General features: G+C 35.8%; 1 protein-coding gene across 5 annotated transcripts in view; it reads left to right on the plus strand.

The window, feature by feature from the left end:
- DIP2C (disco interacting protein 2 homolog C) overlaps window positions 1-24588 on the plus strand; it is a 579123-nt gene that overhangs the window by 442690 nt on the left and 111845 nt on the right. For all 5 annotated transcript variants that reach the window (XM_074193228.1, XM_074193229.1, XM_074193230.1 and 2 more), the window contains 3 exons: window positions 11207-11346; window positions 13830-13966; window positions 19071-19279. In XM_074193228.1, coding sequence (XP_074049329.1) covers window positions 11207-11346; window positions 13830-13966; window positions 19071-19279 — 486 coding nt within the window. The remainder of the gene's footprint in view (window positions 1-11206; window positions 11347-13829; window positions 13967-19070; window positions 19280-24588) is intronic.

Genomic DNA, 24588 nt, shown 5'->3' on the forward strand with positions numbered 1-24588 from the left:
AGTTTGGATGATGATTATAATGATGAATGAAGCAGCAGGACTTTGCCAGAGTCTATTTAGCAGTGCTTGCTTTTATTCAGACAGCATCAAAGAGACAACTATTTCTGTAGTCAGTCTGAAATGAATCCAGTTTTTGGACCACTTCCATTGTCATTGATCCAAACACAGAGCAAAACTTTTAAGACCAAATGACACTCATGGCAGATTATTTGTGTCTCAGGGGGTAGGTACATGACATGAGAAGCTTTAAATTTCCCCAACCCAGCTGATTCACCATGACAGGAGATGAAATTTGTGAATTGAGTGAGTTATTCCCTCCCCAATGGGAATGAGCATTTAATTTAAATTTAATTTAATTAAAATTAAAATGTGGGGGGCAGCTAGGTGGTGCAGTGGATAGAGTACTGGCCTTGGAGTCAGGAGTACCTGAGTTCAAATCCAGCCTCAGACACTTAATAATTACCTAGCTGTGTGGCCTTGGACAAGTCACTTAACCCCATTGCCTTGAAAAATCTAAAAAAAAAATTAAAATGTGCATTAAAGGACATCTTGGGGGAGGGGCTTATAATACTCTCTTCCTTATTTAAAAAAATGTTTCACATTTATTTTTAACATTCATTTTTTAAAGATTTTGAGTCCCAAAGTTTTCTCTTTCTTACTTCCACCCCTCCTCTAGCCACAGAGAAGGCAAGAAATGTGATATCAATTTGTTTGAAGTACTTTTAATCAAACTTCCCAAGAGGAGGAGTATGTGTACTCCTGTTTTTGTATCTCTTCTGACACTTCCTTTGCCCTCCAACCTCCTCTCTATAAACAGCTTCTCTCAGGCATATTCAAGATAGCCTAGCTTAATCCTTAAAGTGCTCAACTTGCCCTTAGGTACATTTGGATTCAAGATTTGATTTTTAACACCTACTTGGAGTGTGAACCCAAGCTAGACTAGTTGGCCTTTAAAATTCTGCTAAGCTCTAAGTCTGTGTTCTTACAATCCTAGGATGCCATTTTATTTATCTGATAACTATTGGCAAGTGGTAAAAAATCAAGAAGAAACCATAGGGATAGTTTACAAATATAAAAGGTATAGATTTCAAAGTGCTAAATAAAATCAAGACTGACAGCTTAATATTAGCTTATAAGGATAGTTCTTGAGTGGAATTGCTTCTGTGTCTTGAGAGAGTCATGTCAAAAAAAGACTAATTTTTTGGATTTGTTAATTTCTTTAAACATATATTTTGCTAACCCTTGGTGGACACATGTGTGGTGCATGCTTTCTGTAACTGGATGTACCATTTAGACTTTCCCATTGTACTGAGGTCTCTCTTCCATGTTATTCGGCACATTCTTCAATAGTAGATTTGAAACAGCCATAATTGCTTTATTTAGTTAGGAAATCTTGTTAGTAATGGAAAAGGTATTGTTACCGAGGCAGTCAAGTAGTTCAGCAGATAGAGCACTGGACCTGGAGTCAAGAAGACCTGAATTCAAACATGGTCTCCGTCATTTGCTAGCTGTGTCATCCTGGCCAAGTCACTTAACCTCTACTTCAAGATCCTTGATTGTAAAATGAGAACAATAATAGCACAACTCCCAAGGTGGTTGTGAGAATCCAATTGATAATATTTGTAACCTGCTAAGCACATAATAAACACTTCCTTCTTTCTGCCCTCCCTCCCCTCCTTTTCTTTCAGAATTTTATTATCTAATCTCTCATAATCTCACCTATTTTTTAAATCATATTACTATGTCTTTCTCTATCAAGGTAGGTTGGATGACCTCTAAAGTACCTTCCAAATCATAAAACTCCCTAAGATTAGAACAGAACACATGCCAGTTCCCAATTTCACTTTTGTCTGCAGGCTCAGGTAGAAGTCAGGAAACACAAACTCAAAATAAATTCGGTTATATTCTCCACAGCCAGTACATCACGAACCATTATTGTCGTATAGAAGCAATGTGGTTAGTGAAAAGAAGCAATTGATTTTTATTGGAGTCAAATCCATTGACTCTGCTGCTTACTGTGGGCAAGTCATGTTACCTCTGGATCTCAGTTCTCCTATCTGGTAAATAAGAGGACTTGGAGAAGATCATCTTTAAGGTCTCTGTGCTAAACTTCTCTGAACCCAATGCCTCATCTCTAAAATAATAGATATAAAGCCCTAGCTAGCTCAAAGCAATAAGAATAAAAAGGTACTTTGTAAGAATAAGAATAAGGTACTTTGTAAACCTTAGTACATATATAAATATGAGCTATTTTATAGTTATTCTTCAGTTCAATTTAACAAACATTTATTGTTTATTAAGTGGGCAAAGTGGTGGGCATCAAAGACTAAAGAATCCCTTCCCTCAAGGAGTTTACATTCTGCAAATGTAACTTCCCTTGTAGAATATTTAACTTTTAAATGCATATTCAAGTCACATTGTATTTTAAAACTAAGAGCTTGTTTTGCTCCATTCATTGAATATAATATTAAAGACTTGGAGTGAAGCCTGAATATATGAGGTCAGAGGCTAAGTTATTAAGCAATACCAGTTTTTACCCACTCTATTAAAACTATTATTTTTTTAAAAGGCAAATAGGAAAAGGTTAATCATTGTCACATTTCTGCATGTGGAGTGGATTCAGCTGTTGAATGTTTAGTCCAATACTGCTGGAGGCCTTACAGCTCACATTTTATTGATTTGCTAAAAAGCAAATGAGACACACAATCTCTATAAAGAAAAATCAAATATGTTTGACCAATGAGTTATGCATTTCCCTCTGTCAAAGGCAAGTTTCTTAGATGAGGTTAATTGCTTTTTATCTCTTGTTAGAAAGGGTGCTGGGACTGGAATTCTCAGGCAAGTTGGTGGATCTTCTGCTACCAATGGCAACCAACTGTCATAATGTGTTCGGGACAAATGACTGTGTCCTCATAATCAGGTGGAGAATTAGCATTTGCATTCATTAACTGGCTCAGTGGAAGTGGCTAGGCTGCTCTCCTGGAATTTATTTTTCCTTTTTTTGAGGGTGTGTGTGTATGTGTATGTGTGTGTGTGTATGTTTGTGAGAGACAGAGAAAGACAGAGACAGACAGAGAGAGACACAGAGAGAGGGATGGACAGAGGGAGACAGAGAGGGGAGGGGAGGAGAGATTGGAGAAAACAACATTGGTTTCAACTCTGTGGGATACTCCATTGTAGAAGCTTTCTCCATTCAATACACATCAACTCTGTCTTTTAGTTATGGTCTCAGAGCATTAATACCTTCCATCTTCTCTGCATTTACCTTATGTTCTGATATAGATATATATATATATGTATGTATGTATTTCCTGTTAGAATGTAAACTCCTTGAGGAGAGGAACTTTCCTTGTATCCATAGCACTTAGCACAATGTGTAGAAGAACAGTAGTGTCAGTCAAATAGAAAAAAAATCACTTCTGGACACATTTTGACTTAGAAAACCATAAACCCATTACCTGAGATATACTATAATTTTATTTATGCAATAGTTTTCAAATACACTTTGATCTCATTCTGGCCTGTACTTGAGTATTGAACATTTTGGTCTAGAACATACAAAGTATATAATAAATGCTTGTCTGTCTTGAGAACACAGAGAAGATAAGTGATTTATCCCTGGATACACAGTGGGAAGGTGTCAATGCCTGGACTTCAAACTAGGTGGTCTTCTCTTTGTTTTTCTTAATCTGAAATGTTACTGAAGCACTCCATATAAATGAACAACATAGTCCAAAATATGGATACATTTTTGAACTGACACCCACTCAAATTTCAGTAACTTGATTTCTTTCGGAACAACATAACATTTTCTGATCCTTCTAGGGAAAAAAATAAGGGGAGGGTGGTAATTCTGTGAATAGAAAATCATTGTAGGCAAGTTTTGCTTCTGAGAATCAGAGACCAGGATCAAAAAGAGCCCTGTAAATGGGGTTGGGGGGAGGGAGATCCCCCTCATCTCACACACATCAATCTGCTCCTGGCAACATGTCATCTTTTTTTCAATTCAGTCTGTACTGCCACCAGGTACTTAAGTGGTCAAATTAGACCTCACAAAAACTAGAGAAAAGTACATAAGAGAAATTATGGATTTAGAGACTTCCCTGCACACTCAATAGCCCTGCCTCTCAAGCAGTGTAATGGCCAAATATAAATCAGGAGATTACTAAGCCCTGTCAGGCCCTCAGATGATAGTCACCCAGCTTCTGGGGCAGCATCCATCTGTAAAACTCAGGTGATGATACTGAACTGCCTCACAGATATGTATTGTGAGAATGTTGATTAAAGGACTATTTGAAAAGCCCTTTGGGTTTTTTAGCAGGAAGATGCTGTTAAAATAAATGACTTACTATTAGCTAAAAGAATCAGTTATGCAAAATAGCAATTAAGACAGCAAATTGGGAGAATAAATAAAAACTCTTCTGTCATCTCCAGTGACTTTTCCTGTTTGAAACTTTCTAACTTAGAAGTTTGCATAATGGAAAATAATAAATGAAAAAAGAGAATGCATTCTTCAGCCATGTGAATTCAAATCCATTTAGCATTTCTGTGCCTAAAATTCTTCTTTGTTCTATTTTGTGAATCACAAAATAAAAGTTCAAGAGTCCAGAAGAGAGACAAAAGCTGGATAGATTCCCAATAGATCTGGTAATCATCTGCATAGAGATAACTGAATCCATGGGATGAGATCACTAAGTGAGAGATTACAGGAAAGAGAAGATGACCCAGAACAGGCTTAGGGGATACCTAACATTAAATGAGTGTGACATGGATGACAATGAAGGAGACTGAGAAGAAGCAATGAGACAGGGGAGAGAGAGAGGGAGAGGAAAGACAAAGACAAAAACAGACAGAGAGACAAAAATAAAAATAGACAAGGGAGACAAAGAGACAAAAACAGATAAGACAGAGAAAACAGATCACAGGAGACAGTTTTGAGTCCCATCTCTGATACTGTATTATTGTCTTATTATTCATTGACTAATCACAACTTCTCTTGACTTCATTTTTTCCATTTGTAGAATGGATATGTTAGTGCTATCTGTTTCCTACATAATTTGTAAATTTATATGAGATTATTGAGATTATTTATCCCTGGTTCACTTCTTTATAACTGTTAAGGGGCACTCAGCAAATCAATTATGTATGTACAGACACAAACACAAACAAACGGAAAACAAACCAAAAAAATCGCTCAGCAACTAACCATGATTTCCATAGAGTTATAAGTAATTATTAAGTTCCTGTGCTGGCCCATGAAAGTCAATTCAAACCATAAAATCCCTATTGTGCTGAGTAGCATTTCAACAATACTGACTCCCAGTTATAAACATCACTTCTGTGGAAAGATGCATGCCGAATTCCTCTTGATGGTGTTGGAAGGTAGGGGCTGTTAGGAGGTGGAGAGGACAAGGTTAAGTTGCCTGATACTCAACACTTTATATCTGTATAAAAGAGAGTGCATCTCTCTGATGATGATGTTTTTTCCTTCATTCTCAAAGAAAATATGACCTTGGGGAGGTGATGTCACAACATGCACATACACTGGACTGGATTGAGGGAAGCTGTGCTAAGTCATTAGCCTTGCTTTCTCCTCCAGACTCATCTGGGTCTGATGGCCAGATATGAATCAGGATGACTGGAGATGATCCTGGATGCGGGGCAATCAGGGTTAAGTGACTTGTCACAAAGCTATTGAGTATCAAGTGTCTAAGGCTGGATTCAAACTCCTATCCCCCTCACTCCAAGGCCAGTGCTCTTATCCACTTTGCCATCCAGCTGCTGTACTCTACATATACAGAGAAGGCATTCTCTAAACCTGTATATCTCTTGTAAGAGCTATCAGTCAATCAATCAACAGATATTTATTAGTACCAAGTCTGTTCTCAGCACTGAGGCTACAAAAACAAAAATGAGACAGACCCTGTACTCCCTGTTGGGGAGGACAACATGTACATACAGAAGTATTTACAGCTATGTACTAAAGAAATATTTTACCGATCATAAGAGGGAGATGCACTTAGCTCCTGGGAGAATAGGAAAAGTTGTCCTAGGTGAGAGTGCTTGACTTGACTTTTGAAGGAAACTAGAAGGGACCTTCTTTGGGTTTATAGTAGAGCTGTTCTTAGTAGGAATTCAGGGATATATCCATACAGGCATTTCGGTGGGGGGGAAGGGCAGAAAAAGAGGGATGTAAAAAAAAGCAGTAAATAAAGACCTTCACTTTTCCTCCATTAGAAAGGATGTAGTGAATGACAAAATAGAATTAGAGTCATCACAGGCTGTTCCCAGTCAGTCCATTAGATGCTGGAAATGCATTCATCATAATGCAAGTTATTTACATGCTTCCATTTATTCTTCCTTAAGCACATATGAGCCCAGTCAAATCTCTGTTTGCCGACACTGGCGTCGCAGGGAGATGTCGCAAGCTGAAGTGCATATTAATTGAAATTTATAGCTGCTATTACTTCTGGTGTTATACAAGCATGATTAGCTAAAGAACTTTCCACTATTTCACACAGAACAGAGGTGGTCTGACAGGTAAAAAGAGGGATGCAAATAGACATCAAATGAAAGCATTGGCTATAATGAATTCCTATACAAAGCCAGATTATGAAGCCAGATATTCATAGTTCCTCTTCCGTTTGTTTTTAAATTGCTGGTTTTTTGAGTCTATCTATGATGCGTGTCATCTTCAGCTTGACTGAAGTTACCAGCATAACTTTGTTATTCCTGCCTTTTACATTGATAAATACAGAAAGCAAAATGAGGGGGTATCTAGGAGTCAGAAAGACCTGAATTCAAATTTGACCTCAGGTACTTATTAATTGTGTGACCCTTAGGCAAGTGACTTAACTTGTTTGCCTCAGTTACTTTATCTGTAAAATGAGAATGATTATGAGAATTTTGTAAGAATGAAATGAGATAATAAAACACATGGCACATAGTAAGTGATATATAAATGTCAACTATTATTATTCTCCTATCCTAGGAAGCTACTGTGTTTGTTCAGGATGGCAGCTCATAGCTTATGCAGGTCATTGTCTGATCTAGAGACCCATACACATTCTTGATACCATAGTCACTATGCGAGCTGAGAAGTGAGTCTCTCAGTGATCCCACTCCTGGACACATTCCTCCCCCCAGCCCCCCCACTCCTTCCATGTCAATGACAAAATCAGCATTCCATTAACAAACTAAGATCCTTAAAACAGTCCTTTTTCTGGCTACAAAAAAATGAAGACAAAAGTTTATTGTTTGGGGAATAGATAAACAAACTGTATGAATGGAATAGAGAATGAGAATTGAAAAATATGAATAATCCTGGAAAAAGTGGGAAAATCTGTGTGAAGCAATATAGAAGGAATAGATACCTAGAACCATATGTTCCACTGGCATTAGAGGTGAGGTATTAGTATGGCAGAATGTGACCTACCTTTCCAGATAAATTCACTCTTTCAGATGTTGACTATTTTTCTTTGTTGCAGTGGAAGATTCAATTGGATTGTATGCGAATGTTTCCAGAAATATTTTTGATATGAGTAAATATTTTTTAAGTTTATCTATATCTTTAACTCCAGTCACTAATTATTTTAGGGAATATATAGCTGTGGCAGGAATATTTGCATTCCTCTCTTTACCTGTCAGGCTACCTCTTTTCTATGTGAAATAATAGAAAGTTCTTTATAGCTAATCATGCTTTTTTATAACACCAGAAGTAATAATTGTTATAAAGTTCAATTAATATCCATGATAATCTACAGCATCTCTGCACTGCCAAAGTGATGAGGAAACTCTGTGAGTACAACTCAGCAACTCTTCTCCAACTTAGAGTCTTACCAGAGTTAGTTCTCTGTGGAACCATGAGGTTAAATGACTTACCTAGGTTAACAAGTTGTATATGTCAGAGAGAAGACTCCAATAATGATACATTATTACATAAAAACAACATGTTGCTGTCAATCCTCAAGAGTTTTCTACTGGGTTGTTTTTCCCCAGTTACCTTGTTTATGACTTCCACAACCTGTAAAGATGCTAATAGAAATAAAGAGATCCTAGTTGAATTAATAAATTATTATTGAAATTTCCTTCAGACAATTACCTTGCAAGAAAATTTCACAGAATCATCAGTCTTTATTGATTATTTTTCTTCTTCAAATTTGATTTAAAATTGAACAGCAGGTCTAAAGCCCCTTTTCAAGTTCCCATATTTTGCAGAAACCCCAAGATTCTTGATAAGCAATCAGTCCTAAGTTACACTGACCCCTTCTGACCTCTTCTCCACACGTTCTGATGTTCTGATCCAGCTGTTCCGACCTTGAGGTTCCTCACACAGGACATTCTATTTCCTGTCTTGGTGCCTTTTGTCCCATGTCTGAAATGCTCTGCTGCCTTCCTTTAGCTTCTTAGCTTCCTTGCCTTCCTCAAAGATTCAACTCAGATCCTGGTCTTTCCAGCTCCTCTGGATCTTCTCTTCTCAAATAATGTTCAACTTTCTCTGTATAGATGTTGTTTATAGCTATGTATTTGTAAATCGTCTCTTACATTAGAATAAAAGCTCCTTGAGGGCAGAGGCTGTTTTTGCTTTTCTTTATATCTCCAATACTAATCATGGTGTCTAGCTCATGCTAAACACTAAGGAAAGGCTTGTTGACTGACTTGTATGCTGTCTCTTGATTATCTCCTGTTCTGCTTTTCTAGTATTTAAAGGAAAGTTAGGTGACAGCAGACGAATGCAACTTGCAAATTTCTGACTGAACTTTCCCGAATGTCATCATATTTTTCCCACCATGAAATAAGTATAAGTAGTGATTTTATTTGCAGCATCAAAGAATGAGACTTCAACTGGGAAGCACTGGGGTTCCTCTCTAATATTAGTGGATTCAAGATAGGCATATTTTTTCAGACTAGAACTTTCATAAATGAAACTTATTGAAACTTTAGTCATTTTATTGCTCACCATCTATGGAATCAAGTTCTATGTGATTAAAGACCTTTCAAGTTAGAGTCTTTCCAAAGTTAGTCCACTAGTCATCAGATGTTATTTTTTTCAATCTTCCTCAGGGTAATGTTCCTTATTTATGTCTTCTTTACCAAGCAGCATCCTATCAGTACTCTTAAACAATACTAGCTTTATTAGTTCTGGAGTTTCTCTCCTTTTGGATAATTACATACAAAGGTTATTTACGTCATTCTCAAGAGGAAAGCCACGTGAAGATTTCTGTTGGCTTGCTTTTGTCTACTTCGTTACTACATCCTGTAGTTTGTGTTTATATGTATGTGTATGTGTGTGTGTGTGTATGTGGGGGGGTTGCCTTCCTATGTGTCCCTTTTTTATTAGATGTTCCTTACAAAAGTTTTATAGTTAGTATTATTTTTTCTCTTTATTGATAAAAAGCCAGTTTGAATTTTTAGCCCCCCAAACTAAACTTATGTTTGAAATAAACATAATAAAAATAAAAATAATAAAATAAAAATAAAACTTATATTTAAACAAAAAAATAGAATATGTAGTCTAATCCAGTTGTGACCTCCCTCCCACTACTGTCATAGAAATAAATAGACATACAAATATCCTAAATATTATTAGATATTCTTGCAAATGTCCAAAATTTATTAGAGATAAAGTCTTGGCTTAGGAAGAAATTTAAAAGCCAAGGAAATCTTGGTGCTGTCTTGAAAAGGTAGTTCAAGACAAAAGTCTCCCTCTCTAGAGATGAGGAAAGAAGTATATACATTAAAATTTTTTTTGATAATTGTATTTCATTCTTAATTGGCTTCTTTTATAATCTATATTTTTATTTCATGCATTTAAAAACATGCTGAAATATTAAAACTAGGCCTCTATCTAGAATTTATCATAAAAATGGAGTCTCACATATTCCAAAATATTTGTAGCATCTCTTTTTGTAGTCGCAAAGAACTGGAAATTGAGAGGATGCCCATCAATTGGGGAATTGCTGAACCATTTATGGTATATGAATGTTATGGAGTACTATTGTTCCATAACAAACCATGAATGGTTGGATTCTAGCGAAGTATGGAAAGAATTACACGAACTGATGCTGAGCGAAGGGAGCAGAACCAAGAGAACATTGTACACATTAACAACATTCTGAGTTGATCAGCTGTTCTGGATGTAGCTCCTTTCAGCAGTAGAGAGAGCTAGGAAAACTCTGGGATACCTGTTATGAACAATGACATTCTCATACAGACCAAAAAAAAAACTCAAATAAACTAAAAACCACAGAATCTGAATGAATGCTATGTTCACTTTTTAAAATTTTTTCTTATAGTTTTCTTTCCTATCCCATGGTTTTCTTTCTTTTCCCTTAGTTCTAATTCCTCATACACAAAATAGAAAATATGTAAACATGTTAAACATAAATGTACATGTACAGTGTTCAGCAGACTGTTAGTTGCTGAGGGAAAGGAGGGTGGAAGAAAATTGTCTAACATAAAATATGCAAGTGGATGAATGTTGAAAAACTTTCCATACCATGTAATTAGAGAAGTAAAATAAAATATCAAAAAGAAATCATGCTGGGGCGGCTAGGTGGTGCAGTGAATAGAGCACTGGCCTTGGAGTCAGGAGTACCTGGGTTCAAATCCGGTCTCAGACACTTAATAATTACCTAGTCGTGTGGCCTTGGGCAAGCCATTGCCTTGAGAAATCTAAAAAAATATATATTTTATATATATATATATATATATATATATATATATATATATACACACACACACAAATCGGCATACCAATGAATGTTTAAAAAACTTTCATAACATGTATTTGGAAAAATAAAATATCAATAAAAAAAAGAAATCATGCTGATAAGGGATCCAGAGGCTTCAGAAGACCACCAGAGAGGTCTATGACAAATAGACCAAATTTCAGAACCCTCTTCTGTGTTCACTGATATAGTATATGACCTTAGAGAAGTTACACTCTCTTTGGCCCCCATTTTTAAAACTGGGCAAAGCAGGTCTGACCTAACTTATGGGAAAATAAGAATTTAGCAAATGCCTTTCATCTACTACAGTGTACCATACTTTGAACAAAATGTAGCAATCATTAGCAGAGAAAATAAATTGTGTAGGAAGTGTTAAAAATCACCCAGGAAAGTGAACATGAATGCTCAGATGGAACTTTTCTGTGACCCCCTAAATCAGGAAGCTTTCTGTTCAACTTTTGAACTTGTCCTTGCAGGCCAACAGATGACAGCAACCAGCCCCCAGGTAGGGGAGTTCTCTCTATGCATGGGCTCACCTTTGGTGTCATCAGAGTGGATTCTGAAGAAAAACTCTCAGTTTTGACTGTGCAAGATGTAGGTTTGGTGATGCCTGGAGGTAAGGACCAGCAGCAGCATTGTGTTCTGGGAAACAGGCAGCATAAGATGAAAAAAAAAACAAACTCTAGAAAATGTGGCAATAGAAGTACCAGTACTGAGCAACTAGAGGATCGGTGGGACCACAGCGGGGAAAAGTATCTCTTTTTTATTTCCTTAAGATGATTAAGAAATGCCATTCTTGAGAATCTTAGCATATTCCGTATTTTGGCTAACATCTTCTTTTGCCTTCACCTTTTTCCTCCCCCCACTTACCGAGATGCATCATAGCACAATGGAATGTGTGGAAAGGAAGTGTGTTTTAGTCTTGCTTCTGCTAATGACTAGCCATGTGACCTTAGATTAGTCATTTAAGCTCTCTTGGCTTCCATTATCAAAATTATAGGGTTGGACCATCTGTCTGGCATGTGATGTTGCATCCATTTTAAAACCTTATGATTCCCAAATCCCTAAATGCTTAATTCCCTAGATTCACTGTTTTCTCTTCACCTCTGACAATTTTGTCTATTCTTTTGAATACACTGGATATATGACCTTTCAACTTTGAATCATAGATCTAGAAATCAAAGGGGTCTTTGGGATCATCTAATCACAAATATCCCCTAATATTACAACAATAAGGGGGCAGCTAGGTGGTGCAGTGGATAGAGTACTAGCCCTGGAGTCAGGAGGACCTGTGTTCAAATGTGACCTCAGATAATTGCCTAGCTGTGTGACCTTGGGCAAGTCACTTAACTCCACTGCCTTAAATAAATATTACAACGATAACAACAACGATGATAGCTAACATTATTAAAGCACTTTCACAAATATCTCATTTTTATCCTCACAAAAATCCTGGGAGATAGGGGCTATGATTATTCTCATTTGTTAGTTGAGAAATCTAAAGCCAACCCAGGTTAAATTATTTGTCCAGAGTCATACAACTAGTTTCTGAGGCTGGACTACAATGATGGCTAACTATGGAACTAGAGTTCTTTTGAAGCACCATCCTGGGTTCCTTTTTTTTTCTTTTTGGAAGCACAGCATATTAAGTTCTAATAGCACTCTTTTTAGTCAGTTTGTCAGAATCTTACCAGGACTTGATACAGAATCATTGCCATGTGAATTATTAGTATTTTAATGTATTTGACTACAGAAATAACTGTGATTACATGGTACAAAGCATGATTTCTCAGGAGGGAGGGCAATAGACAATATATATATAAACCAAGGAACCCAGGTCTTCTGTTTATTATCTAGATAATTGAAATGTACTCTTCTAAAGCAGGTGATATAGGACCATAGATTTAGAACCAGAAGGGACACTGGAATGAAGGAAGATATTGATGCAGTGAAACATGAAGTCACTCTGGTGTTCTTTGAGATCCTTTTCATCTCTTAATCCTATGAGCCTGTGATCTCAGGGTACCATTCTAGGCTCATGAATTTCCCAGTTATTGCTCCCATCAGTCTTCATTTCACCCTGTTGAGGCACAAAGGGAATCGAGCCATTCACTACATTCTTCTTCCTGTACTCCCTATTACGTAGTTAACTGATCTCTTGGCAAGTTCTTTACCCATCGAAGAAGTTTGGCTCAAAAATTCCCATCCTTGGTTTTATTATCTCCCTGGTCTGAGCCTATTCTGCTTTCCAGTTTGAGAGAGGCATCTTTTTTTTCAAGCTCTCTGTCATAGAGTTAGTTCTAATAATGAACTAGAATTCCCATGATTGTTACTCAGACACACCAAGTCCTGGTATGAGTCCAGCTCCTTGTCAAGAATTGAATTGAATGGGACAGGACACTCTGTTCTGAAATGTTAGTCTTTTTTGATTCCTAATCATATTTGTGATCTGCATTTGAACACAGTAGATATATTAGTGAATGAATCACAATATGGCAAGCAAGAAGCACTTAGAAACTATATCTATGGAGTGATTAAATAGTCTAGACTTCTCTTTGGGTACGGTTTCACATAATGAAAGCAAATTCATATTGACAGACTATCCTGCTAACACTTCTGTTGAAGCTCTAAATTTAAAAAGAATTTAAGATCAGAGTTCAAGATTTTCATTAGACATTTGAAGCTTGAATATGACAGTGGCTTATTGCTTTAGCTGTTAGGTGTGAAAAGATTTTAAAGGACATACCCATATCCTTCAATTGACTACCATATTTCATTTTATTTAGTTGAGAAACAGGATGTGATAATACTAAACCCTTAAAGTCTCATATATGCTGGCTTTATCTTAGATATCTGTCTTATCCACACATCATAGAAAGTCATTATTTGTTTTAGATAAATTTCATATATTGAAATTGGAGAAATCTTTATTTATCTCTGCCACAACTTTTTGCTGAAACACACAAAATCATGGCTCCTTTCTTGAGGAAAAAATTGCTAGGCTCTTTGTACTCTGCTGATTCTATACCAGGCTACCTTTTTCATTCTGGAGTATACTTTTTTAGTAATGTTCTTTGTGATTTCATATTTCACTTTTAGCTATCATGTGTGCAGTGAAGCCAGATGGGATTCCTCAGCTGTGCAGAACAGATGAGATTGGAGAACTCTGTGTGTGTGCAATTGCTACGGGTACATCGTATTATGGCCTCTCGGGCATGACCAAGAACACTTTTGAGGTAGGCTGGATGGAAATGTCACCAAACAACCTAGCCTGGGAGGTCATTTTTGAATCTTTACCTCATGGTAGCTATTTTTTAGCTGTCTTGTGATAGCTGAAAAGGATAGAATTGTGATTTTTCTTTAAGGAAACATGTCATTTTTGCTAACATGATTGACTGGTAAACTTGGGGTGCACCATGACCTTCAGCATCATTCTAGTTTAAGCATCACCCTGTCAAGAATAGAAGGCTTTTTCCCTGGCATTCATTAATCTGTTGGTCCCAAAGCTCTTACCTGCTTGTATGACATAGACTGTAAACTCATTGTCAGTAGGAAACATGAGTTATATATCTTTGTATTCTCCACAGCACATAGCACAAAAAATTATTGAGTAAAGGAATAAATGTTCAACAGACCACGGACCTCAGAGAACTTGGGTTTAAAATCCTGGCTCTGTTACTTTTTACTTAGGTGACATTGAACAAGTCACAGGACATCTCTGGGTCTCGTTTCTTGATCTGTAAAATGAGGGAGTTTGAACTCTGGCCTCTGAGATCCTCTCTAGTTCTAAATTTATGCTCCTATGATTTTTCCCTGAAGGGGTTTTCTATCTAGTATTTAATTTGGATAAGCCAACAGAGCATATAAGCATCTAAAAGTATGTGTAAATTGTTGTATAAACATGCTTCAGGAAGTGAGTAAATTCAGGATAGTGAGCAAAGGTGAATTACGGGGACCTTAATGTTAAATCAAATGAGTTTACACAGTATGGACTATTGCTCTCTGTGATCATGTTTTATCCCTCTACTAGACTGTAAACTCCCTTAAAGCACAGGGACAGTGTCTTATTTCAACTTTCTTCTCTCTCTAGTGCCTAATACAGACTTTGAATACAATAAATACTTAATAAATAATTATTGGTTGAATGGATGAGCATCTAATTTATGTCTTTTCCATTATGGAAATGGTCCGAAATCTGAAGGCACCTCAGTATTTTCCTCTGTATCTTAGCACAGAAAACACATTACTAATCCACAGTTCTGAAGTCCTATCATAATGTAATAATTTTTTAAAACCAGCATTCACATAGTGTTTTAGGGTTTGCGAAGCACTTTGCCTCATTTTACTCATACAATAACCCTGAGAGATTTGGTCCTATTGGAGTTAATGGATGAGATTATTATGTCCATTGTACAGATAAAGAAACTGAGGCAAAAAAGAGGTTAATCACTTGCCTACAGTCACACACTAATTAAATGTCTGAGACTGGATTTTAACCCTTCTTAACTCCAGGCCTGACACTCTGTTCACTATACCACCCAGAATTTATTAATTTATATGAAATAAGCAATTTGTTTGATAAAAGCAAAAAACAATAAATGCATCCAAAATGCAAGTAGTAATGGTCTAGCAAATGAACACTTTCTCTTAGAGGGTTAGCTATTGAGCAGAGAGCCTATATTTTCCCTGTTTTTCAAAGAGTTTCCTTGTGATATTGTACTGATCATATCAGTTTTTTGGAATTAGAATCTTAATTTTTTGAACATGTATCCACCTTTTAAAAATATCTTTTGTATCCAGACCTAATTGTGCCAAAGTAAAATATAAGTATCCTTTTGCATGATTTATTTATTTATTAACTTAGAAACTACATTTATATGTATTCATTTTTTCATTGTAGGGAGTAAAAAGAGAAATAATATTTTCATGAATTGTATCAAATATTTTTGCAGCTAAACATGTTATAATTTCACCTATATATTCACTCTCATATCCATAAGTTCTAAATAAATTTTATTGACATTTTTGTTTTTATATCATTTGCATTTCCTAATGAATCCCTTTTTCTTCCCCCTCCCAGATATTCATCCCTTAAAATAAAGAATAAAAAAAAGATAGTAAAAGTTCAACAAAACTAATCAACACAATGAAAATGTCTGATGTTATGTGCAGTTATGTGCATCATCTCTCCCCACTTCTGTAAAAAAAGAGAAGGGAGGTACCTTCCCATATTTCTTCTTAGAGGCCAAACTTGGTCATTATAATTTCAGAGGATTCAGTTTTGATTCCTTCGATATAGTTTTTACCACATGTATGGTTGTAGTCATTGTATATGTTTTATCTGTTTTTGTTATAAACAACATTGAATACCTTTCAACTGAATTAATTAGCATTTACTTGTTCATCATTTAAGAGGACAGCTGATGCTAGAGAGAATATTTAGGCAAGAGTTGTCAAGTAGTGAGGAGTCTGGAAATAGTTATTTAAATTGCAGAGGGAAAAAAAATAGGAAGGCCATGGTAGATATGAGATACTTGAAGGGCTGCCATGTGAAGAAACTGATTTAGTCTGTTGGTCCAGAGAAGTTACCGAGTGGGTCTTATGGGGAAGTATCTTATATAATAAAAGGAAGATTAAAATGAAATGATGTGGTAGGAGAGTCACAAGACTTGGGGTTATGAGACTTGAGATATTAGCTATGGAACACTGAGTTAATTGGCTCTTCTGTGTCATACAGAAGTGGGGATAGTAATATGAGGGATATTGTAAGGGTCTATTAAGTTTATAAAGTATTCAGTGGTCATAATTTGTTTATGTCCATTTTTTTCAGTTGTCTTTGATTCTTCATGACCCTATTTGGGGTTTTCCTGGCAGCGGTATTTTGCCATTTTTCTTCTCCAGTTCATTTTATTTATGAGGGAATTGAGGCAAATAGGATTAGGGACCTTGCCCAGGGTCCCTCAGCTAGTATCTGAGGCCAAATTTGAACTCAGGAAGATGACTCTCCCTTGATTTCAGGCCTGACGTTCTATGCACTATGGTGCCACCTAGCTGCACAGTGATCATAAAGAGAAATATAAATACAGGGAAATATAATTATTAAGTTATCAAATGATAAGAAAATCTCTGCAGTCAAATGAACCTTTTGTATGAATTGTAAGGTAACTAGAAAATTAGGAACAAATGATATTATAGAAAAAATGGAAAAAAAAAAAGAGGCTTTCCAAGGAACAAGATTTTATCAGTTCTCTATTCCTTTTGGTTTCCAGTTTACCACTGACAATAAAGAAAGGTATCCACATACAACAGTATATTTCCAGTAGCACTTTTTTGTTTTAGCAAAGAATTGGAAACAAAGTGGATAGCAAAAAATTGAGAAGCTATATATTTTTTTCCTTCCTCTTAAAAAAAACTTTGTTACAAGGGATGGCTCTCTGGGAGAAGCTAGAAGGAGGGATGTGGAGGAAAATGAAGGTGATATAAAAATAAAGATATAAATAATACCTGTTTACAAATAAAGGAAGAATATAATATAATTAAAGAGGCAGTGTTTATGTGCGGGAAAGAACTCTGAATTTGAAGTGAAGAAAAATATGCCATGGAGACTTTCTAACTTTGTGATCCTGGGCAAGTCATTTTAACTTTTATGATCCTCAGTTTTTTCATCTGCAAAATAGGTATAAGAACACTTGTAGAACATCTCCTGCTTATCTTGGGTGACCTTTAATTTCCTCTCTTTGTTTCCTTGCCAAGTTTACCTAAAGGAATTTTATTAATAAACTAAAAACCTAAGCTCAGATGAACTCCATTCACAGTTGATATTCATTACTTAGACAAGTCACTTTTCCTTTCTTGACCTCAGTTTTCCACTTAGAAAATATGGGAGTTAGCTCTTCCTAGTTCTAGGATTTAAGAAAAGACCACAAGGAACACCCCATAACTGGTTTATATTCCATTCTGAATTCATGTTTTCAATAAAAACTGGATAGTCATATGTCAAGAATATTATGAAAGGGAATCATTCATTGATTGTGCAGTTCAATGTCAAGAATACAGTATGGAAAACTACTTTCATCTCTAATCTTCTTTGATTTTGCTTTTTGAGATTGGTTCTCCCTGTCTCATTCAAGCAAAAAGTATAGTAGTCACTTTTGGCCTAAACCTGAATACAATCTTTGATCTGCCCTGTTTTTTTTCCCTGTTAAAAAGCTTTTTTTTATTTAGAAAGATTTCTATAATTTTGAGTTTTATAATTTTCCCCCCATTCTTGCTTCCCTTCCCCCACCCCCTCACAGAAGGCAATCTATTGGTCTTTAAATTGCTTCCATGATATACATTGATCTTAGTTGAATGTGATGAGAGAGAAATCATACCCTTAAAGAATAAAAAATAAAGTATAAAAGATCACAAAATTACATAATAACAACATGGTTTTTTTTCTAAATTGGAGGTAATAATCTTTGGTCTTTGTTCAAACTCCACAATTCTTTCTCTGGATGCAGATGGTATTCTCCATTGCAGAGAGCCCCAAATTGTCCCTGGTTGTTGAACTGAAGGACTGAGCAAGCCCCTCAAGGCTGATCATCACCCCCCATGTTGTTGTTAGGGTGTACAATGTTCTGGTTCTGCTCATCTCACTCAGCATCAGTTCATGCAAATCCTTCCAGGCTTCCGTGAATTCCCATCCCTCCGGGTTTCTAATAGAACAATAGTGTTCCATAACATACATATACCACCGTTTATTAAGCCATTCCCCAATTGAAGGATATTTACTTAATTTCCAATTCTTTGCCACCAAAAACAGGGCTGCTATGTCTGCTCTGTTTTTAAATGAAGACAGTTCAAAACTTCTTGGGCAACCTGGAGCCCCTTCCATTCCAGGGATTTGCCATCTTGCTTCTGGAATTAAGGAGTCAATCAGCTTTAGGGCACTGTAGCACAGAACTAAAGAGTTCAAGTAATCCACCAGCCTCAGTCTTCTTGGTAGTAGGGATTATCAGTGCCTAGAATATTCTACATATATATTAATATACTGATGAATATATTTTACACACTCCCGGGATCTCTGGCATAAAGCATAGAACAATTAATAGAGATACTTATTCTCACTGAGTTAAAAAATAATTCACAAAAATGTTAAATTCCATAGAAAATTCAGTGAATTGGGTAAGTCATTCACTCTCCCCTGATATTTTTATGTCTTGACCTTTTGAATCAATTTAAATAATAATATCTTTTGGCAAAAATTCTTGTATAGTACTTACTCTCATTAACCTTGTGAAGCCATTTAATTATGAGACCAAAAGTTGTACTGAGAAACTTCTGTGTGTTTTTCCTTAGGTGTTTCCTATGACAAGTTCAGGGGCTCCAATCAGCGAATACCCATTTATAAGGACAGGGCTATTGGGATTTATTGGTCCTGGTGGACTTGTCTTTGTGGTGGGTAAAATGGATGGTCTGATGGTTGTCAGTGGTCGAAGACACAATGCTGATGACATTGTAGCAACAGCACTGGCGGTTGAACCTATGAAATTTGTCTACAGAGGAAGGTGAGTTACACTTCCTTCTTAATCTAGTTCCATTTTTAATATGCAAACCAGACAAGTACTTTGTGATGTGAAGATGAAAAATGTTAAACCAGGGCAATTTGCTTCACCTTTCTTGGTCTCACTACTCCAATCTGTAAAATGAGACAGCTGTACTAGGTTATTTCTAAGGGTTTTCCCAATTCTGAAATTTTTTTGATTCTTTGGAAATTTTACAAGACTCGTGGAATGTATGAGAATTTATAAAAAGATCCTTTAAAGGTGAAAGTTTAAATACAAAAGTATTAGTGCCATACCTCTTGGATTGTTCATTGTAATCTTTTGGAAAAACCTTTTCCTTTCCAGACACAATTAAATTTAAACCATGCTTGTATAGTGAAATAATAATGTCTTACATATACCTAATACTTATATCATTAAAAGGACTTTCAGATTTCCCATGTCATTTTATCCTCAAAACAACTCAATGAGAGTGGAAGAATTTGTTAGTAATATTATCTCTATTTTAAAGGAGAGATAAAGTACTTGGAGAGGTTTTTATAACAATTGATTCTCAAATCAGGTCAGAAATCTGAGCCACCTGATCCAATGGTGTCCTCTCTATAACAAAGAAGGCTTACACTTAAGTACCTTCAGTGATGGAGAAACTTACTTGCTACCACTCTCTGTACGACCTACCAGCCTAGGAGGAAGACTAAACCTACTCTCTGCTTCTCCCTTCCACATCCAGATCTTCCTTTTGCTCCATCATTTAACAACTTCTCCTTTTGAGATTCATTTCATCCAGATACACCACACTGTCTAGATCCTGGTAGGAGTTATCTATGACTCCCAGGTCATTTTACCTCTTTTTTAAAGAAAGATTTTATTTAGTTTGATTTTAAAAAATTTTTCCCCCATTCTTGCTTCCCTCCCCCCACATCCACAGAAAGCATTCTCTTAGTCTTTACATTGTTTCCATGGTATACAATGATCACAGTTGAATATGATGAGAGAGAAATCATATCCTTAAGGAAGTATGAGATAGCAAATAAAGTATGAGAAAGGAAAATTACATATAAGATGTTTTTCCCCCTAAATTGAAGGTAATAGTCTTTGGTCTTTGTTCAAAGTCCATATTTTCTTCTCTGGATACAGATGATATTCTCCATTGCAGATACCCCAAAGTTGTCCCTGGTTGTTGCACTGGTGGAATGAGCGAGTCCATCAAGGTTGATCATCACCTCCATGTTGCTGTTAGGGTGTACAGTGTTTTTCTGGTTCTGCTCATCTCACTCAGCAACAGTTCATGCAAATCCTTCCAGGCTTCCATGAATTCCCATCCCTCCTGGTTTCTAATAGAACAATAGTGTTCCATGACATACATATACCACAGTTTGTTAAGCCATTCTCCAATTGGAGGGCATTCACTTAACTTCCAATTCTTTGCCACCACAAACAGGACCACTATAAATATTTTTGTACAAGTGATGTTTTTACCCTCTTTCATCATCTCTTCAGGGTACATACTCAGTAGTAGTATTGCTAGATCAAAGGGTATATGCACATTTTTTTGTTGCCCTTTGGGCATAATTCCAAATTGTTCTCCAGAAAGGTTGGATAGGGGTGGCTAGGTGGCACAGTGGATAAAGCACCGGCCCTGAAGTCAGGAGTACCTGGGTTCAAATCCAGTCTCAGACACTTAATAATTACCTGTGTGGCCTTGGGCAAGCCATTTAACCCCATTTGCCTTGCAAAAACCTAAAAAAAAAAAAGAAAATAAAGAAAGGTTGAATGAGTTCACAGCTCCACCAACAATCTATTAGTGTCACAGATTTCTCACATCCCTTCCAACAAAGGTTATTGTCCTTTCTGGTCATATTGGCCAGTCTGAGAGGTGTAGGGTGGTATCTAAGAGATGCTTTAATTTGCATTTCTCTAATAAGTAATGATTTGGAGCAATTTTTCATATGACTATGAATTGCTTTGATTTCCTCAGCTGTAAATTGTCTTCGCATATCCTTTGACCATTTGTCAATTGGGGAATGGCTTGTTTTGTGAAAATTTGACTTAGTTCTCTATATATTTTAGAAATGAGCCTTTTGTCAGAAATAGTAGTTGCAAAAATTGTTTTCCAGTTTACTACATTTCTTTTGATCTTGGTTACAGTGGTTTGTCTTTGCAAAAGCTTTTTAATTTAATGTAATCAAAATTATCTAGTTTGTTTTTTAATGATGTTCTCCATCTCTTCCTTGGTCATAAACTACTTCCCTTTCCATAGATCTGACAGGTAAACCACTCCTTGATCTTCTAGTTTGCTTATAATATTGTTTTTTATGTCTAAATCCTGTATCCATTTTGACCTTATCTTGGTATAGGGTGTGAGGTGTTGGTCTAATCTAAGTTTCTTCCATACTAACTTCTGATTTTCCCAGCAGTTTTTATCAAAGAGAGAGATTTTATCCCAATAGCTGGACTTTTGGGATTTATCAAACAGCAGATTACTATAATCGTTTCCTGCTACCTAGTCTATTCCACTGATCCACCACTCTGTTTCTTAGCCAATACCAGACAGTTTTGATGACTGATGCTTTATGATATAATTTTAAATCTGGTAAGGCTAAGTCACCTTCTTTTGCACTTTTTTTCATTGAATTCCTGGAAATTTTTTTACTTTTTTCTCCATATAAATTTACTTACAACTTTTTCTAACTCTTAAAGTAATTTTTTTTGTAATTTTGATTGGTAGAGCACTAAACAAGCAGTTTAGTTTTGGTAGCATTGTCAATTTATTATATTAGCTCGACCTATCCATGAACAATTGATGTTTGCCCAGTTATTTAAATAGATTTTATTTGCGTAAGAAGGTTTTGTAATTGTTTTCAAAAAGTTTTTGAGTCTGCCTTGGCAGGTAGACTCCAAGGTATTTTATTTTGTATGAGGTTACTTTGAGATTTCTCTTTCTAGCTCTTTCTGCTGTATCTTGCTAGACATATGTAGAAATATTGAGAATTTATCAGGGTTTATTTTATATTCTACTACTTTGCTAAAATTGCTAATTATTTCTAGTAGTTTTTTTATATGATTTTGGGGGATTCTCTAGGTATACCATTATGTCATCTGCAAAGAGTGAGAGTTTTGTCTCTTCGTTCCCAATTCTAATTCCTTCAATTTCTTTTTTCTTCTCATTGCTGAAGCTAACATTTCTAATACAATATTGAATAGTAGTGGTGCTAATGGGCATCCTTGTTTCACCCCTGATCTTATTGGGAATGCCTCTAGCCTATCCCCATTGCAAATAATGCTTGTTTATGGTTTCAGATAGATACTTCCTATTATTCTGAGGAACAATCCATTACACTCTCTAGTGTTTTTAGTAGGAATGGGAGCCGTATTTTATCAAAAGCTTTTTCAGCATCTGTTGATATGATCATATGATTTCTGATAGGTTTGTTGTTGATATAATTGAGTATACTAACAGTTTCCTCCTCATTGGTGGTGAGTTCTCCTTTTTCATTTATGATACTAGCAATTTGGTTTTCTTCTTTTTTTAAATCAAATTGACCAGAGGTTTATCAATTTTATTAGTTTTTTTCATAAAACCAACTCTTGGTTTTATTAGTTCAATAGTTTTCTTGCTTTTGATTTTATTAATTTCTCCTTTAATTTTTAGAATTTCTAATTTGGTGTTTAATTGGGGGGGTTAATCTTTCTTCCTCTGATTTTTTTATTTGCATATTTAGTTCATTGATTTCTTCTTTCTCTAATTTTTTCATGTAAGCATTTAAAGATATATCCCCTGATAACTGCCTTGAGTGTATCCTATAGGTTTTGGTATGTTGTTTCATTATTGTCATTATCTAGGATGAAATAATTAATTGTAATTTTTGCTTGATCCACCCATTCTTTAAAATCAGGTTATTTAGTTTCCAATTAGTTCTGGGTCTATATCACCCTGACCCAATGTTGCATATGATTTTTATTGATCTGAGAAAGATGTATTCACTATTTCTGCCTTTCTATGATCATTAGGTTTTTATGTCCTAGTACAAGGTCAATTTTTTGCATAAGTACCATGTACTGTAAAAAAAAAACTATATTTCTTTCTTTTCCCATTCAATTTCTTCCATAGGTCTATCATATCTAGTTTTTCTAATAATCCATTTACCTTCTTAACTTCCTTCTTGTTTATTTTATGATTAGATTTATCTAAATCTGAGAGAGGGAGGTTGAAGTCTCCCACTAGTAGAGTTGTGCTATGCCTTCCTGTAGCTCTTTCAACTTCTCTAAGAATTTGGATGCTATACCATTGGGTACTTACATATTTAGTATTGAAATTACTTTATTGTCTATGGTCCCTTTTAAGAGGATATAGTTTCCTTCCTTATCTCTTTTAACATTGTCTATTTTTGCACTTGCTTTGTCTACCCCTGATTTTTTCACTTCAACTGAAGAAAAATATATTTTGCTCCAATCTTTTATCTTTAATCTATATGTATCTCTCTGCTTCAAATGAGTTTCTTGTAAGCAGTATATTGTAGGATTCTGGTTTTTAATCCACTCAGCTTTTCGCTTATGTTTTAAGAGAGAGTTCATCCCTTTCACATTCAAAGTTATAATTACTAACTCGTTATTGCCCTCCATGCTATCTTCCTTGTTTGTATTTTCCCCCATATCCATATTCCCCAGTGTTTTCTGAATATCGCCACCTTCAGTGTGTTTGCCCTTTTATATCAACTTTCCTCCCCTCTCTTTCCCCTTTCCCTTTCTTCCTTCCCTTCCTTCTGTTAGTTACCCCTTTTCTCCCCCTCCCTATCCCCCTTCCCCTTTTCCCCTTTTAATGATTAAAAGGTAAGTTAATTTTGTTAACTGAATGTGTCAAAGTTAACTTTAAGCCAAGTCTGATGAGGTGAAGATTCAGTTGGTTCTCATCTCCTCCCTTCTTCCCCTCAATTACAAAAGGTCTTTTGTACCTCTTGATGTAATGAGATTTACCCCATTCAGTCTTTTCCATCCTCCCATCTACTTACTGTCCCCCTTTTTAAGGAGGTATTGTTTTTAAATCATTCTGAGTCACAGAAAAGTTATGACTGTCCATCACTTATGGATAAGTATATTCTATCTAATAGAATTACAGGTCTCAAGAGCTATGAGACTCTTTCTCCCAAGTGGGGATATATATCCAGTTTCATTTTATTGGATAGCAGTGTTTTTCTTTACCCTTTTTTTTTAACATTTTCATGTGTCTCTCTTGAGTCTCCTGTTTGGTGTTCAAATTTTCTATTCAGCTCTGGTCTTTTCATCAGGAAATATTGAAAGTCTCCCATTTCATT

This window comes from Macrotis lagotis, chromosome 7 (assembly GCF_037893015.1).
Source record: "Macrotis lagotis isolate mMagLag1 chromosome 7, bilby.v1.9.chrom.fasta, whole genome shotgun sequence".
NCBI lineage: Eukaryota > Metazoa > Chordata > Mammalia > Peramelemorphia > Peramelidae > Macrotis > Macrotis lagotis.